Raw genomic sequence first — 18619 nt, 5'->3', positions numbered from 1 at the left:
CTGGTCATAAACTCGTCAGATTCAATCGCACGTGGACTCCAGTGCCAGCGTAACGCCTCCAGTGAAACCTGCCCCCCCCCTTATACCTTAAAAAAAAAACTCTGACACACTCTGAGTATCGAACTGAACATTAAACACTGAGAATAAAATGAAAGAATTGTACATAAATAAACATAAACCCCTCCCCTGAAAGATTTGAAACTTCTCAAACCACTCCTGCAGCACAACCCGCTGTAGGTGTGAATCCTTTACAGGTAAATACACAGCTAATACTAAAAGAAGTGGATTGTGCTGCAGAGGTCGTTCAACCTTTAAAACCCACAGAGGTGTTCGGGGAGATTTTGGTGTGGCTGCACTTTAAAAACATGCTGCACTGGGAGTTACTTCGGATCCCCCTTTTTCCAGTCAAACTTCAATATTTTTCCACAGTTCCTCAGATATTATCTGATCATCAGCTCTGGTAAAGGTGATGAAAGTGTCGGCCGTGTGTGGGCTTCACAGTTTGATGGTGTCCTTCCATCCAATGCTCCTGTGTCTGTTATCTCTGCTGCTCTGCAGAGTGGGGGCTGTCCAGGCTGCTGTAGGGGGACAGGGAGGATGTCGCCGGCCCCGAGGCTTTCCCATCATCCCTTTCTTCCTTCTCCATCTCCACATCTCCTTCTCCTCCCTCTGTTCTGAACGCCTCCAGGGATCCTCTCCCGTCCTCGCTCGACTCCTCCGACGCCGAGAGACCCTCCTCCCCTCGACTCTCCGCCGTGCACACGCCGCCCCCCTCGCTGGGACTCGAGCTCTCCCGGTCGTCCTCCCCGGGGACGGGCTCTCTGACCTGGTTGTGGTGCTTGACGTTGTAGCGCTGGTTCTGGAAGAACTTGACGATGGTGTGCTTGGGTAGATCCAGCTGGGCCGACAGGGTGTGGATGGCCTCCTGGTCGGGGTAGAGCCCCACGTCGCCGATGAAGCTCTGCAGGGTTCCCAGAGCCTCGAGGGAAATCCGCGTCCGTGAGCGGGCCTTCTTCGGTCCTCCGCCCCCGAGGCCGGGGCTCAGCCCACGCTGGGGTCCGTCTTCTGAGCCGTGCAGGACCAGCAGTTGGATGGGCTGTGGGTCTTCACGGATCGGAGACGGAGTGGTCAGAGGTGGCAGGGGCGGTCTGTGGAGGGCCTGCAGAGAAAATAAGTTTATTTTTTAGTTTTGTACTAATTTAAAAAAGGAGGAAATGCAGCAAACAAATGTCTCTGAACATCTGCACGGGGTCGAGATCTTTGTGTAACTACCAACACTTTTCATCTTGTCATATTACAATGTGGTATTAATGTAGAGGGCATGCTGCTTTGCGACCATATAAAAATGGCAAAGGGATAATGATAATGCAACAAAACATTGCTGCAGATTTACAGTGAAGGCTCGTGATGTGTAATTACGACATAAAGCTTAGTAAGAAAGTGCAAGAGTCATTATGAAGTGTCACCATCTAGCCCGCCGACACGCACACACAAACAACCACGCTACGAGAGCGTATTAGCAGGGTGGGGTGACCATGCACACCCAAACACAGGAATCCAGCGCCATAAATCTGTGGTCCATCGAAATTAAAGGACCTAAATAAAGATAATGGCCTTTTCTCTCTCTCTCTGCTTCAATAATTACAGGGAATGTTCTGAATAATATTGAGGTCGGGGCCAGACTGGAGAGCATTTTGGTTTTTTTGGGGGGGAGAGGGTGGGATGGAGGAGTGTTTCGCAGGAAACGTGTGGGCCGCTCATTCACCGCTTCTATTTTTCGACGACTTATGGGACACAAATATGACAGCGAGGACGGCCGCTGATGGCGGGACGAGACAGAAACGTTCCCAAAACACCACGTCGAGACATCAGACGCCGGCGTTTTGCATTTTCTCACCCCGTAAAAAAAAAAAAAACACTTTGATTTGTGTCTTCTTCTTGCAGTGCGGTTGAGTATCTTCTCTTTTATCGTACTTTCACACAGATCGTTCTCTTTTTAATCTTCGCAGTCACCACAGATGAGCGCTGCGATTGTTTTTGACATGAATAGGAAACTAAACTCTGTGATCTGTAGCTACATCTGACGTTACAGTGGGAGTTAAAAAACAGCAGAGCGCCTAACCCGGGCTTTGTACCTGCTGTTCTGGCATGTGCAGGACGGTGTGGAGCCTGTCGCTGTGCTGCTGCCTCGACTCCTCTTCGTAGACCTGATCTCTATCGGCGGGCGTTAACGCCAGGAACCTCCTGATGGTGCACAGGTTCTCCCACAGGGTGCGGTTCTCTGGGCTCGGGCTCTCTTTCCACCTGAGCAGCTCACACAGCCAGCCCTGCAGGAGATGTAGGTGTTTAATCACTCAGCGTACGATGATTTAATGACCCCGTTTCTGATGAGCTCTTCTGGATGAAAGAAAAGAGCTTTTTTTTTTTCTGTCCCGTAAGCAGTATTTGAAAAGCTTAGGCTTGACTTGAAGCATGTGATTGTTTGTTTATTCTGTGTATGTTTGGAGCCGACTGCTGTGGTTTCTATCCCTGCCGGGCTTAAGTCACCGTTTACTGACATTATGTTCTTCTAAAAATGAGCAACGTGTTGCCAGTTGGGCTGAAGGCTGCGTATCAAATGCCCACGTATCTGATTCAGCACATGGTTTGGCTTTGAGGATCCTGTCCCACTTCTTTGTTCATCATTATGGTTTAAAACGATAGTTTCTTAAACTAACCGAGATACACAAGTTGTCATTTTTTTGTTGTTGTATTTTATAGTAAAATTCGTAAATTATTGTGTAAAAAAATAGAAGTTGTTCCCTGAGAAGAGAAAGCAGAAAAAGTCGAAGGGGAGCAGTGAGAGTCTGCAAGTGTGTATGTGTGTGTGAAGATTAGATTATCTCTGCTAGGCTGACCCAGGATCTGCCACCAGCTGTTGTTTATGCGCAGCCTTCAGCCTGGAAATTAATGGTAATAATGTGATCATCCCTCCGTCATCTTGTCTATCTTTTCCTCCGTCTTGCATCCTTCTGTTCCTCCTTCTCCACTGAGTTGCCCGTCTCATCCCTCCATCAATTCCAGTCCATTTCCTGCTTTATCGTTTCAGACTTCTGAGCATCTCAGTGTCTCGACACACTTGCTCTCAAACCATTTCTGCCTGCGTTGCTTCGCAAGAAAAAGTAAAAGGCCTTTAAACTTCCTCCCTTTCGCCTCCCCCCTCTCTCCCCCTACAGTGCAGACGCTGCTTTGATCTCCCCCTCCATCGCCCGCATTGTTTATCTAAGGATGGAGACACGATGGTCGGCCACAGCGGGTAATCAGATCCCCCACTCGCCCACACACACACACTCACACACCTGCATGCTACACCCTCATCAACTCCTTCAAACATCATCAAGTCAGCCCGACGCCACGTGCATGTGTACGCGGACGTCTTGCAGGAGGTTCCTGTGTGTGTGTACACTCATCCTGAAGAGCGTTATCAACGGGGACACTGCGCGGTTAAAAAAACAATCCTCTCTGAATGCAGGTTCAGGCTCGAGTCTTCTGCAGCCCATTCAAAATAGTTTGGGTGCGAGGGCAAAAATCAAGGAATGCATCATCAAGCGCGACAGAATGTTGTTTCGTCGGCACCGACCTGACTCTTATTGGCGGCCACCTTGGCGAACAGAGCCTGGGAGACCTTCGCCCTCTTCATCTCCTGTTGGATGTCGTCGTAGATGCCCGACGAGATGCTGACCAACGGGTCCAACTTCATCGGCAGCTCTGCAGCAGACATGATGCACTTCGTCTGCGGGACGCGGAGACCGAGATGAGTTGAAAAAGGTTGAAAAAAGATTGATATTCAGCAGACGTTCGGCATAAAATGTGAATTTATATTTACATTAATAGATATTTAGATAGAGGGCACAAGACAATTAAAAGACGTCACATGATTTTTGTGTTCAATAAGTTGATTTCTTTATGTTATGTTAACTACGATGTTCTCATATATGCATATTAAATTGTGCAGCAGGCAGCTAAACAAACTGTCTCTCACTCGCGGCGTGCCTGTGTGTACCTGTGGGTGTCTGAGTGTGTTGCTGTTGGAGATGTGGTTGGTGGAGAGGTTGTGGTTGGAGTTGGCGCTCCGCTCCCTCTCCTCCTGGTAGATGCGGTCTCGCTCGCCCTCCGGCAGGTTGAGGAAGCTCTGCATGGCCTTCAGGTTGACCAGCAGCGACTGTGAGGCCGAGCGAGGGTCCTCCTCCTTACGAAGGATCTCTGACAGCAGCCCCTGCAGCCACACACACACACACACACACACACACACACACACAGAGAGAAGTGAGCGTTGACGTAATTGCATCATCTCTGGGAACAGTGAGGCCGTTTATTTCGGTTTACCTGTGTGCGGTTAAACGCCACGCGGGCAAACACCGCCTGCGAAATGCTGGCCCTCTTCAGCTCGTTCCTGACTTGCTGGTAAATGCTGAAGGAGACTTCGGCCCCTGGGCAGTTGAGGCCGGGCTCAGCGGCGGACCCGAGGCCCTTGCAGGTGCGCGAGATGGGCGGGTGGTGGAGGAACTGCTGGTTGACTCCCTGCGGGTGCTGGTGCGGGTGCTGGTGTGCGAGCAGGTGGCTGACGGCCAGCTGCTGGTTGATGAGGTGAGCCATGGCGAGCTGCTGCCGGACGAGCTGAGGGGAGAGCTGTGGGGACAGGAGGCCGCCGTGGCCCAGGAGAGGAGGACCCTGGGGGCGCAGGGGTGCACCCGGGTGGTGGTGCTGGCTGGCGGGGTGAGGCAGACATTGAGGCTGGGTGTCGCCGAGGCCACTTTTGATGGACAGAGCCCCGGGGCCGCCCAGGGAGCCCAAATGGGTGGGGGAGGGTCGATGGCTGAGGATGCTCAGGTCCAAATCCCTCTCTACTGTGTCACCACACACACATACACACAGGGTTGTGTTAATATACTTCAGATGATCTTTTATTGATTATGCTTCCTAACCCTCTGAATGCACTACACTAAATTGACATGAAAGCAGCAGATTGGGCCTTTGAATCCAGCTGCAGGTTAGAATCTCTAGTCCTTTCATTTGGTCCCTGGAGCCCTCACAAGGTACATTATGTCACAAGAAAGTCATCAATAAAAGATGAACGTACCTTTAATATCGGACTTGTCTTGAGCTGACCACATCTTCTCGATGTATTCACCTGTGGGGGGTGTGGGGAGGGGGGGGAGTTAGTATATTTAGATGAAACCATCAATCTGTTCTCACACTTCTGCAGCCGAAAATCAGGCAATGTTTAATTAACAACCTCACATTTTCATTCATTAGTTTAAGTATATTCAGAGGCTTATTGTGGAGGGGTAGCAGGGGACATCTGGTGCTCCTTTGTGTGTACAAAAAACAATCTTTCTACGATGCAAAGTCCTATTTTCACTTACTGCCTCCACTATTTCCCGATACGATCAAATAAGTGTGTCCCCTCCATCACTGCGTTGAACTCTCCTAACGGCCTCTCTGCTCGCCTCCACATAAATCTGCTTCCTATTACGCATCTGCTGGGTTTGGTTGAGAGTCACATTTTGGGTTATTAGGGGAATAAAAGTTGGAGTGAGGTTTGGCGGGCCTTCAGATTTTCACCTTCCCAGTGCGTGTGTGTGTAGAATAAAGTGTAAGAGCTCTCGTTCCTGGGTTTTCGGTGGCGTGTGTGTTGGGGGGCGCGGGGGGTTGCTGCTGTTTTCCATTAGGAGTTAAGAGCATTTAGTTTTGTCATGTGTATTAAGGGTGACATTAATGCAAACCATGTGTGACAGTTCGTTCCTACTGAGAGCTGTCAGTGACAGACGTCTCATGCAGCAGATTAGACAGGTACGGCCTGACGCACACACACAGGGGGCGGACAGGAGAATGGGGAAAAACCTCCCGAAAAAAGCATCACCTTTAAAGCAACTAAAAACAAAAGGCCGAGTCGCGCTGAGCGTAGTCGCGATAAGCAGTGAGTGTCAGCCTCACAAAGAGCTCTGACAGTCTCCACTTCCCGAAGCAACGTGAGGCCAATAAAGTATAAACAGCTGAGGAGTTGCTGGTTGAGGTGCACTAAAGAGTCGGTCACCGAGACTGTAGAAGTCTTTAACAGCGTGGGGGATTTTAACAAGGAAAACGTGACAAAAAACTGCACACGAGGAACCAGATTACTGTGAAAAATGACAGTTTTATAATACAGATGTATTTCCAGCTGGAAGAATTCATTATTCTGGATGACCTGAGGAGTTACCTTTGATGCGTTTGTACCTCTTGTACCAGCGTCCAAACTCCTGGCACTTGGAGGTGGAGACGTTGATGTAGTAGGAACTGTTGACTATCGCCGAGATCATGCTCTGACAGGAGGACAGACATAAACGTGACGCCGCAGCTCAAATCAAAATCACACTCTTGGATTTATTACAACTCTCAGTCCGCTCTCCTTTTTCCCAGCATGCACTGTGGTCACTACTACACAAGTCTACACGAGCAGTGGGAAGCTCAACATGGGAAACACTGAGTCAGGCTGCAAACACACACACACACACACACACACACCACCCACACACTTCCCCTAATCACTAATTACATCAGGACTAAGTCCTGTGTATAAATCACATGTAGAGAATGACACACTCTCAAGTCTAATGACTGCAGGGTGTGTGTGTGTGTGTGTGTGTGTGAGGAGGATAATTGACGTGTGCGTGTTTGCATCCCACGGGACGGTATCTATACTTGTGTGTGTGTGTGTGTGTGTGTGTGTGTGTGTGTGTGTTAGAGAGAGATTACACAGTGCTCTAAGTGAAAATACTTAGCAGCATCTCGGCTATCTGTGTGTGTGACAGAAACAGAATCAAACCCAGATTGACACACTTTTTTTTCTTCTTTTTTTTTACTGTAGCTGCAGGGACAACATACCTGGGAGAGGGGACACTCCTTGGCCAGCGCGCTCTGGTTGTTCTCCCTGAGCAGCTCTTTGAGGGCGTTCCTCACGGTGGCGTGGGTCCACTGCTCCGGCGGCAGCTGCTCCAGCCGCGCGAAGCTGCACACGTGAGACGCCTCGTTATTATACGTAGTTTATGACTGAAAAGTCACTAACACATGTCCAGGTGTGCACATTTTCCAGCTACGTGTTGGACATATTGTCCTTGTTTACCCTGACAACATGACCTGTGTAATTTCCACCTAACCTGTGCAGTAGGATCCTCAGTGTCACCATGTGGTAGACGTCCAGCAGCATGTCGGCCACCGTTGCCTCTGGAGCGTCTGTTAGGTAGTGGATGGGCATCGGCTTCCACTGGCCCACTTTAATGATGCCTGGAGAACACAAACACACACGTAAACATATAACTATAATAACGTGTCCAACGTCAGAAGTTCTCATGTTCTCTAGCTGATGTGGAGCTAACCTGCGTGTGTGTGTGTGTGTGTGTGTGTGTGTGTGTTGGGGAGTTTAACAGGCGACCCTCCCAGTCTTGGAGCATCATCCTGGGTTGAACATTCCCCAAACCTTCCAACAACCGTGACTGGAAGCGCAAATCTAAACAGGCCTAATCGCGTTAGGATCTGCTAAATCAAACACAGACCCTGCCTGGCCTTGGCCTGCCAGCCTCCATGGAGCGTGTGTGTGTGTGTGTGTGTGTGTGTGTGTGTGTGTGTGTCTTGCATGAGGATGGTGGTGATAGGGGCAAAAGAACAAAGGCGTGTTCTCTCGGGACTCCGCAGTTGGTTAATCAGAGGAGAAATGTAAAATCAGCTCAGCGTTAAAGACCGAAGCGTACGAGATGTTGACGTACTAAATAAACACCGTGAGGTCACTGATCTGCCGTCCGACTGCACACTATTATATTCTCATTATATTATTGCGTGTCCTGCAGCTGACTTTGCTTTTGAATACTTCAGCATGTCATCAACAGGTTGCAGGTATGAGTTACAGACCTTTTTCTTAAACTCTTCCAGGCCCAAAGTGTTAAATGACAGGACTGAGAAGTTATGTTGACAGTGCAAATGAATATTTTAGGATTAAACCGGGCTTTAAATCTCATTTTACCCACCGACCCCACACTCATCTGCTAACTTTACATCAGTATGTCCTTACATGTTGCTTAATAAGTAAGCCAAATAGTCAGATATAGAAATGATGCATATGTGTACGACATTACAAATGAATGAAACAGCTGCCCATGTCAGTAATGATATATTAAAACATCATTTTGGTTGAGAGATATTGTCCTCAGTGCAGTTTTTTCTTTAAAATAAAGCTTGGGTTGTTTCTGGGAACCTCTAGTGGTTTGCGAGGCCTTGAAATACGGTGCTTGTTTATTTCTAAGTGAGTATTATCAGTGAATGCGTCCCAAAACATGTCCGTAAGTTAAATTTAGTTATATATTTTTTTTTTGCACAGCAATTCACATAAGCCCATGTTAAATCCAGAGCAGTAACCATACACCCTAAATAAGAAATAGCTTCTTTTTAATTAGCCATAATGTGCAAGTTAATTAAAGAACCCCCCCCCCCCCCCCTGCCAGTTTTAAGAGTTTAAAAATACCCGTCCAGCCAAAGTTATGCAAGATTCAATTCAATGGCAGAAGAAAATAGAAGAGACTCTGTATAATTTTGGTTGTGACCACACTGGGGAAAGAAATGCATGACTCTTGCCAAAAAATATTTATTTGAAAAGAAAAGGCTTGTTTCTCCGAACAAAACCTCGCCATTTGGGAGAGGCGAGGGGGGTCGCAGGGCGTCGGCCACTCGGTTGGAGCGCCCTGTGTTTACGGGACACACCAGGAATGTCCAACTGCCATGCTCCCTGTGTGTGTGTGTGTGTGTGTGCTGTTGTTTCATGGCTGACTGTGGATGTTGTCTGCCTTCTTGTTTTGATCTCAGGATGATGAGAAGCTTCAGTGCTGGTCCGTGACACAGATAGTGTTCAGTTCAACCTCCATGCCGACTCGCATCAGGAGGAAAGCAGACGGATCTTTCTTTGAAATACCTTCTTGGCAAATACCTTTTTCCTGCGATCGTCTAAACATTTTTTTTTTAGGGTTCTCGTTGTGCCCATGTGGCGAAACCCCACCCATCTGGGAAGCAGTCATACGCTATTAAACTGCTGCTGGAAATAATTAATTTCTCATCAATTACCAAAGAAACACTGAAACATGAGATGTTTCCAGTTAACGTGCAATAAGGGAAAACTGGAGATTCCTGTGTTTTCCCAGAGGTGATTAAAAGAGTTAAAAAAAAAGAAGAGTAACAGGGACGTAACATGACTGAACCACGTAAATACAACTATTGCTAAAAGGGTGGAGCTGAAGACGACGTGTCAATCAAGCAAATATGCCTTCATACTCTGAAAGCCACGCCCACCGGCGCCACCATATGGAACCAGGACCTGAAAACGCTGCCGAAAGTAGCAGCTAAAAACCTCAGATGTAAGAGTGTCAACGGATTATTTTTGCACCTTATGTCTCCTAATAATGCAGCACTGTTAGTTTATCTGGGTTTAAGTTGCCATGGTTACCAGGGTTCAAACCTGAAGAGCAGATGTGACTACAAATGATCCTTTTGTGACGTCTGAGTGGTGTCGTTAAGCTCACACACACACACACACACACACTCTACTTACCACTTGCCTGTACAGCTGAGCTGTGCGAGTATCCCAGAGCGACCAGCGCCGTCTCCACCAGCTGCGTGAAGAGGACATCCTTGTGGACCAGCACAAACTCAGCGTGGCGGTCGCCGTGCCCCCCGCAGTCGCCAGCCACGCCCACGTCCACGTGCTCCACCACGCAGTAGACGGGGATCATCACACCTGGCAGACGGACACAGAGAGAGAGAGTTACAGGACAAGAGGGTTCGAGCCTATCGGGGAACCAGCTTCTTGTGCGTCCGTCCTGTTTCCAGGAAGTGGAAGTTGCTCCGTAAACGACCAATGGGAGGTTCGCCCAATTAGGTCAAGCATTTTTGGGCGCTGCATGTGCAACTCAATAAAACGCCCTCAAAATGTGGGAATGGTAACCCAAAAAAATAGCCTACAGATAAATGCAAGCTTACAGCTGTTTAGGATTAGCAGCAGCGTCAGTCTAAATGTCAAAGTTGGAGCCGAAAGCTTCTTCAGAAAGGTACCTTCTGATCAGGAGCTCCTGAGCAAGGCACAGAACAACTCGCTGACCTTCAAATGTGCCCAAATCGGGCAGCGAGGAACGTTTCTGGAGGACTCGGTGTTGTGTGAAAGGGATTCCTCCAGAAGCGTGGCGGTCTCTAAACTGGGCCGTCAGTGTGAGATTGTACAACTGTATTTCTTACGACTCGTTTTCCAGAACCGCTCCGAAAAAGCGCTGGACGTGATATCTGCACGCGCCGATGCCGTGACTCCAGCGGTGACTCGTTATTGGGCGAGTCACCGCGAGCTCCTCCTGGATCCATCCACACCCACGCTGGTCCACCGCTCCGTCCCACAGGAACTGCTAATTAAGCAGCAATCAATCCTCCTCCTGACGAGGAGGCGACAGACACCGGGGCCAAACCGCAGCGGCGTCGGGCACGCTATCGTGGTGGAGGGAGGCGACCCGGACGAGTGTGTGTGTGTGTGTGTGTGTGTGTGTGTGTGTGTACCGCTACAATGTTTGTGTGATGATGCATGATGATGTTCTCAACTGCATGAGAGAATAATGGGCATTTGTGCATGAGTGTTTTCCGTGTTAGGTATTCTAGAGTGTACATGCAGCTCTGCAATACCAATGAATAAGGCCAACCCACCCATGGACAGTCGACACCGACGTCCTCCTCGTGTCCTCACTTTACTTTCAGCATCCACACACACACACACACACACACACACACACACACACACACACACACACACACACACACACACATCTTCCTGGCTAATATTTTAGCACACCACGAACTGAACACTTTACACAATCCGTCCTCGAAGGCATGTTTGCACATAAAGTGATGGAGGGTAGTTTGAAAGTAGGAGCTCAAATCCTCAGATTTTATAAAAAACCATGGAGGCCTCTGGGATAAAGAGTAAAAGTAAAAGCGTCTCAATCCACCCATTGGTGGGACCTATCCTGGTAGATTGATTGGTAGTTATATTACTTTAAATTCCTGTTAAATCTTGTGTGAAGGTGGAACTCATTTTGAAAGGGTGCAGGTTATTAACACGCCTATAGTTTTCCAACAATTCCTGAAGTGTTGCTAATGTTTATAGTTTACTAAGTGAGGTAATGTGCTTTATCAATGAACTGTGTGTGCACTTTTTTCCACTGACACGGGTACACGTGGCCTAACCTCCGAGTGCTCTCAGCTGCGTGCCGTTCGGTCTGATCCGCGGAGCCGCCGGGCTGCCGTTGACCTCCAGGCGGCTCGACTTGCACGGCGGGGGTCCACCGGAGGCCGGGCTCTCCCCTCTCTCCTCGGGGCTGGCGCTGTCCCGAAGGCCGGGGCTCTCCGTCCCTCCGCCTGCACCTCCGCGCTGCTCCATCCCCCCGAAAGCACCCAGCACAGAGTGGGAAGCTGGGAGGAAAAAACACAGTACGAAAGTTACCATCAGAACGACGTCGAATGCACCTTCACGCTGTATACAACACATCAAGTGTATCATCTTTCACACTCTGCCAGTGTTGACAGTGAAGAGCCATTACAGGCGGTTTTCGTCAACAACACGGTCGCTTTGTTCGGCGCACACATTTCTTTTGTTGTTCACATACGAGAGAGGCCGGGTTGCGACCACAGCAGACACAAAGAGTCACCGGCATCTGGGACCCATCACAGGTCACGCAGACTAAATACAGACGAGTACAGTATTCTGTGTTTGGACACATTGGAGTAAACGACACACGTTATGATGACAGACGCACTCTGTATACTGGAGGAGGAATTACAACCCAGAAAGAAGCATCTAGAACAAATAGAGTCGTTGATACATGATATAGGTTGTGTGAACATCGAGGATAATGTGTTCCATCTTTACTGTGCAACGCGACATTGAACAACATGACAGAGTGCATCATAATACTCCATAAATACACCACGGGGCAGGTCACAATACTACAAGGGGCTTCAGGACACCACATGAAAATAATCTGTTTCCTTTGACGCCTAGCTAGCTTTTCCTCCCCGTTTCAAGTGTTTATGCTAAGCTAAGCTAACTGTCTCCTTCATACTTATCGTACAGACATGTGCGCTATAAGTACATGTCTCTTACTGCATTAAACTGAGGCGTTACATGATTAAAGAATGCATTTCATTGATGATCAACTAGTTTTATGTCCCTTTCCACTCAACCTCCTCCATTAATTTCATCTGTGTGCGTCTCATTTGCACACGGATTGGGACGTGTTTAGCGTAGCTTAGCACAAACACTGGGAGCCGGGGGAAACTGCTAGCGTAAACCTTTTTCCTTTCCACCGACTTCTTAAACAACCAGATAAACAGCGAGAAGAACAAACAGAGGCCAATACCAACACAATAAAGTAATGTTTTTCTACAGTATGATTATAAAGCTGTTTTATTACGAAGGGACCACCATGCTGACGCTGATCTGCCCCTCTGGATGCAGCTGTCCCTCCCGCACTGCCTTTTGCTAATTTACCCATTATTCCTTTTATCATAAAAACGGACTTCATGATTGCTGAGAATTTTCCAGGCCACAAAAACCCAAATAACGTCAGAACACCCCCCCAGAAAAATAATCTGTTTTCCTCTTGTGAGATTCATTTTCTCTCCAGGGAGGAGAATATCTAAGTGCTTTACATCCGTCTAAGTCATTTTTACAAATCAACACACACCAAACAAGAACACAATGGAGATTAAACTGTATATTTAATTTAAGGGTGCAGGACTCCTCACATCAAGAGCAACTGAAAACAGGAATGAAAGGTTAAATTGCATGAAAACACGAGCTGCAGTTTGTGTTTGCGTGTCTGCTTTTAATAAACACATGTTTGGAATATTCGTGGGCATAACCGGCCTCCTTCTCTCCTTTATATTTTTATCTTCTAACCAGTTGAAGTCATTAAGAAAGGGGACAAAAAAAGAAGAAGAAGATGGTTTGTGGTGTTTGAAAGGAACTCCAGGATTTGAGCATCCAGACTTTTAAAAAAAGAAAAGAAAAAGGTGTCGATACGGCGGTTGTTAGTGGATCGTTCTCAAATTGTCCGTCACATGACCTAAAAACCCAAGCAGGACCTGGAGATTCTTTCTGGAGATACTAACGACCTCACGGGTGGACGTCAGCAGGACTCTAGGACCCCGAAGCTGCAGCAGCTCCAATGGATTTGAGTCCCCATCACACCTGTGCTTTTCTTATATATATATGTGGGCCCTTGCAGCCACAACTATGGTTTTATTTTAATATTTTTAATTTAATACAGACTGTAGAATATTCAAAGATGCTGCAGGTTTTACTGAGTGAAGTTTAGTCCAGTGAACCTTCCCCGTAGTCTCTTATTCTCACGTTTCAGTACAACATCTACAACTTTGCCATTACATTTTTATATTGATTTTAACCGAGCGTCATATCTGTGTTAGGTTCATTCACATGAAGACACTGTGTGTGTGTGTGTGTGTGTGTGTGTGTCGCCGCTCTTCAACTTGAATTGAATGCATTTATTTCTTCTTTTCTAATCATTCCGTGTTTTTTTTATTTTCTTCATTATGACTTTACACGTATGCACTTTCATGCCAAACAGAAAAATAGTAAATGACTTTACTGGGCTAATATACTTTTATATTATTAATGCAGTAAAAGATAATAGGGGTAAGACCTCGCCACGCTTGAACAGTGTCGTTCACTCACAGGAAACCACAGACTTTATAGCACACATGGAGGCCAAATGCACCGTCACTCTCGGTAGCCTTCGACTGACAAATCACGTTGAAACGCACAGAAAAAACCTGCGCCGGCTACATTAATTTAAGCAGGGTCTGATTTTATTATTATTTTTTTTACGGGATCTCTTGAGCGCCTTTAAGAGAGCTCATTTTAGACGTTGTAATTAAAGTGCACCGTGCAAGTCGAGATGCTCACGTGGAGCCTGAGGACACCCAGGAGCCCTTCAGAGAGTTCACGGGGTCCTCGAGGTACATTTGACTAGTTCAGGAGACCTCGTAGGGTGAGGGGGGGGGGGGGTTCATATGACCCTGAGAGGGATCCAAGGGCCCTCCAGGGGTTTCGAAGCGTTGAGCGGGTCCTCGAGAGGATGCAAGGACATCAATCACGGAAAAAATCACTCTGGGTCCTCGTTTCGTTTTTTATGAGGGGAAATCATTCGTCGCATTTGTTAGATCTCGAGGATAAACAAAACACGCGAGTGGGTGTAAACAGAACTTTTTTGTTTGTTTACTGGGAAAGTAAAGAAAGAGGCACCTTTTAAAGCTCACACGTGGACTACATTGCTTCAATAAAATATTATTTGGGTTTAATTAAGGTTTTGTTCAGTATAATATTAATATAAACCTCGTACATTATTTCCGAACACTATATTTTTTACTGTCTGTAAACAGTTAAAGAAGATATGAGACAGTGAGAATAATATTTATTGTCATTATCATGATTTTTTTTAGAGTTTTCTTCCAGCTTTAACTTGACATACTTTATCATATTATACTATCATTACTGAGTCAGTAATGAAATCCTGAAATGTTCATAATGCTGTATTTCATTATTAAATGGCTGAATTGTCGCCCCCTTTGCGACGAATTCCATTCAAATACCACTCAAATAAAATTGTTTATCACTCGTTATCTGCAAATAGACACTAGTTGTGATTCTGCGTGAACGTTCAAGTAACCACATACTTTATTGTCGTTAAAGTCTTAATTTTTTAGAACTGATCTTGAACATTATATATTAGCGTAGCAGCTCTTCACCTGACGACACACACAGCTGCAGCTCCGTCTCATGCAGGTGTGCCACGTGACGGCTGAAACGGTGCTGATGTCGACGCTCCGTTGGGCAACTTACGTGACTCACTGTTAATTTTATTTATTTTTTTAATTGAGTTTGGGCTTCCAAGTGTCCCGTTAGCTAACAAGGCTAGTTGGGTCCGGATTGATTTGATCTCCACAGTCTAATTATTAGCAACAGGAAGTGTTTTTAATAGCTGGTGAAGGCCTTTAAAAAGGTGTTTTTTTTTATTGAATATATAAATATTAGCAATAGGAATTTATTATATTGATTATAAACACACAACTCCAAAGTTATGACAATAAATTGTATTTAAATCACCCCTTTACCGAATATTAACACTTTATATTTTCAACCCTTCACTTTTTATGTATATATATATATATATTGACTTATTACTCTATAAAACAGTTCATAAAATAAAGTAAAATGTTCATTGCAAAATGTAAAAGCTGATTAGAAAAATACAATTTGATTAATTTCAAACAACTCAAGTAAGGAAAAACATGTTAAATGCTCCAAAGTTATTTGAAAAGCAGAAAAATAAAAGAATATTCTTTGTAAGTCAAAGACACTGTAAGAGTTACAATTAGAGAATTAGTTTGGTTAAAATATTAATTTAAAATATTATAAAAATCAGTTGAAAAATACACCATCGCTTTACTGGTTACCAAAAGATGAATAAAGCTATTACTTATGTACTTCATCATTAACTAACTCATTTCATTTATCATATCTGAGGGAATTAATATTACTGTAAAAACAATAAGAAACACAAGTTTTTTCATGGTTATATATTTGGTTAAATTTAAGGTTCCACTTACTTTACTGTAAGAAAACCAAATAGTTTCAGTCAGAAGAATGACATTTAAATATATAGATAACATTAAACTGTGTCTAAACTGCCATAAAAGACATATTCCTATTGTCTCCGTAGTTTCAATCAGCTGTCCGGTGAAGAAGCCCCCCCCCCAAACTCACTTTTCAAGAAGTCACCGTGCTCTCCGGGGAATAAACTCCATCCATTGGTGAGAACGAGAGAATCCAGCCTGAGAGGGTGGGAATAAACTGCCCTCCGCTGGAACGAGACGAGGAGATACGAAGACGAGGAGCGACGAGGACGCACTGCTGCTGCCTGCGGAGCAAAGAGCATGTGCAGTGGCACACGAGGAGGGAGGAGGGGAGGAGAGGAGGGGAGGAGAGGAGGGGAGGAGACGGGAAGGAAACCCAAAGCGGAAGGAGGGGAGGGAGGAAATATGATTTATGTCAGAAGTTCATGGTAGGAAGCAGAGATTCACGAGCGGTGTGAATGGATGCGACGGTGGAGCTGAAGCTCTGCCCTCTACCGGGGGAGAGGAACTCAAACATGTGCTCTGGGGTCCCGTATGTGTTTTTTGGGGGGTTTATGTACCCCTTGACCCCTTGGAGAAGAGGTCAATCTCAAGCTTGAAGGGAATAAACTGCAACCTTTTGACATCTGTGTCCGTTATTGTTATTATTGGTGGTCCTGCTTCGTATTAAAGAGCATGGAAGCTGAATATATCCTTTCTTTATGGGCATTAAATGACTAATAAATAAATCTAAAAATACTGGCCTGCGAATTTGATCGGTTTGAATTATTTGTATTAGATTTTCTTTCGTCTTAGAATATCCAAGAGCCTCTATATTAGAGTAATTTACTCTCCTAAATCAGATTTTTACTTTTACATCAAAAGTCTCAGACCGATATTTAAAAGCTCACTTTTGTGAGAAAAAAAAAAAGTGTTATAAATATTCCGTCCATCCATCACTCGTGTGTTTGTTAGTGCTGGTCAGCTTTCCTTCATTTATTCTGGATGGAAGAATAGTCACCTATCATTACCACTCCGCCTGTCTGCCTTCCTGTCGCTCCTCCTCTGTGGTTTGTGTGTGTGTGTGTGTGTGTGTGTGTGTGCAAACTGCCAACACTTGTCTGTCGTACATCATCCTAAGTATCTTTGACAGCTCACCACAAGTCGCTCACCATGAGCAGGAATTGTGTGTGTGTGTGTGTGATGGAATGCAATTAAAGAGTGCTTACACGAGGCTCTTAATACCTGTTCACTAACAAAACCTGTTTATAAGCAGAGGAAATTATTATTTTATACAAAACTGACTTTTCAATTTTTATTGAATTGCCTTTTTGGGATAAAATGTTTCATTTGTCATTTTAATGGCGTGAAAAGTATTTTTTATTTGTGCGTGAAACGTGTCAATCGGATGTAATTAAGCTGAAATGAATATATTCCTTTCACCATCTATGCCTGATGGTTGATTTTCGGGTGAATCAACTAATGACACGGTGAACATAGAGCCCAGTGTGAAGTCATCAAATGTCTTGTTTTGTACAACCAACAGTGTAAAACACAAAGATATTCAGTTGTATTCATTTGGCTGCAGCACAGGAGAAAACCTCGAGGGGAGCTTGTTGTCTTTTCATCGGTGAAATGCTGCCCCCTTGCGGTGGCAATGGGAATGGCAGGTGAGTAATGGCCTCACATCTGACCTAAAGTGTGTAGACAGTTACATAATAATTTGAATTCCTTCATTATTTCTATTTTATTATATAAAGCTAGATCCTGTTCATTATAAGTGACTTTTAATTAATAGGTTAAGTGTCTTGAAAATGAAGAAAAAGCCAGTAAAAAGTTTTGAAAGCAATAAATATTAATTTACCAGCAGTGTTTTTTATAGCTGCATTAATCTTGTTGTTTTTCTCATAGAGTTGCATTGCAGAGAAGAGTTCAAGATTAATGGGGAAAAGAAAAGGTGAAGCAACACCAACACCTAGTGGCCGTTTGATGAACTGCAGTTTGAGATGCATGTATAGTTTAGTTTGTTCTCTCAGTGAATGAGAAGAACAGTTTAACATTTACATAATCATCAAATGTTGCGACAAAGTAAAGAAATCAGTTTTCTCTTGTTTTGAGATTTCAAAGCTCATTTCTCAAGAGATTTTGTGGAAAAATGGCTAAAAATCGGACTGAACTACTTCTTCGAACTGATTTTAGTTTTAGTTCAAACCTACCGTGTCACTGCACTTCTCCACCAGGCACCCTCTCAGTCAGCCCCTCCCATCCATATGTGCACCACATCCCTCTAAACCCACCTCTCTCCGTTTCCTTCAAGATCCAGATCTACGTCAAAGTGGACTTTGAGGGTCGGGGGTGTTTGAAGCGGCCGGAGGGCCGTCCCTCCACGCTGGAGACCTTCCACTGGAGGGAGGTGCACCCCTGCAGGGCGCTGGGAGGCCGGTGGGTCTTCTACGAGGCCACCGGCGTGCGGTACTCGCCTGGTACTCCAGCAGGTACCGGCAGCCCGGTGTCGTTCTCCTCCCACCTTTTCATTGGCTGCTTATGGTCGTTGATGGCTCCAATAAAACCGAATCAAATGTAAAGTATGTTGTCGTCATTGAGTCCGAGTGTCGAGCACGAGGGCAATAAACTGTCCAGTCGAACCAATTAGTGAGCTAAACTCGTCAAGTTTGCTTGTATAATGAACTATGAAAGGAGTTTATTATCCTGTCAATCAAATCCAAATGAAACTGTAAAACAAAACTATTTTATTATCAGATCTGCATACAGCCGGTGCTCATGATCATCGCTTGTAATAGTTTAAAATCGATGTATTTACATTTTGAACTCACATGCCAACCTTTGGACAAATGTTTGTCATGCAGTAAGTTGTGCGGCATGCTGG

At 45.5% G+C, this 18619-nt stretch overlaps 1 protein-coding gene across 1 annotated transcript; it reads right to left on the bottom strand.

Moving 5' to 3' along the window:
- Window positions 1–323: 323 nt before the first annotated feature.
- LOC117742462 (DNA-binding protein SATB2-like) lies at window positions 324–11476 on the bottom strand. The gene is made up of 11 exons (XM_034549856.1): window positions 11284–11476; window positions 9611–9796; window positions 7176–7302; window positions 6904–7027; window positions 6239–6341; window positions 5120–5170; window positions 4366–4886; window positions 4043–4255; window positions 3620–3772; window positions 2136–2327; window positions 324–1159 (listed from the first exon to the last, which is right to left on the bottom strand). Exons 1-11 carry the CDS (start codon window positions 11474–11476, stop codon window positions 539–541), a joined length of 2484 nt encoding a protein of 827 aa, XP_034405747.1. The 3' UTR covers window positions 324–538.
- Window positions 11477–18619: the final 7143 nt, after the last annotated feature.

The sequence above is a fragment of the Cyclopterus lumpus genome, chromosome 2, assembly GCF_009769545.1.
Source record: "Cyclopterus lumpus isolate fCycLum1 chromosome 2, fCycLum1.pri, whole genome shotgun sequence".
NCBI lineage: Eukaryota > Metazoa > Chordata > Actinopteri > Perciformes > Cyclopteridae > Cyclopterus > Cyclopterus lumpus.
This window is presented reverse-complemented; position numbering and strand designations above follow the sequence as displayed.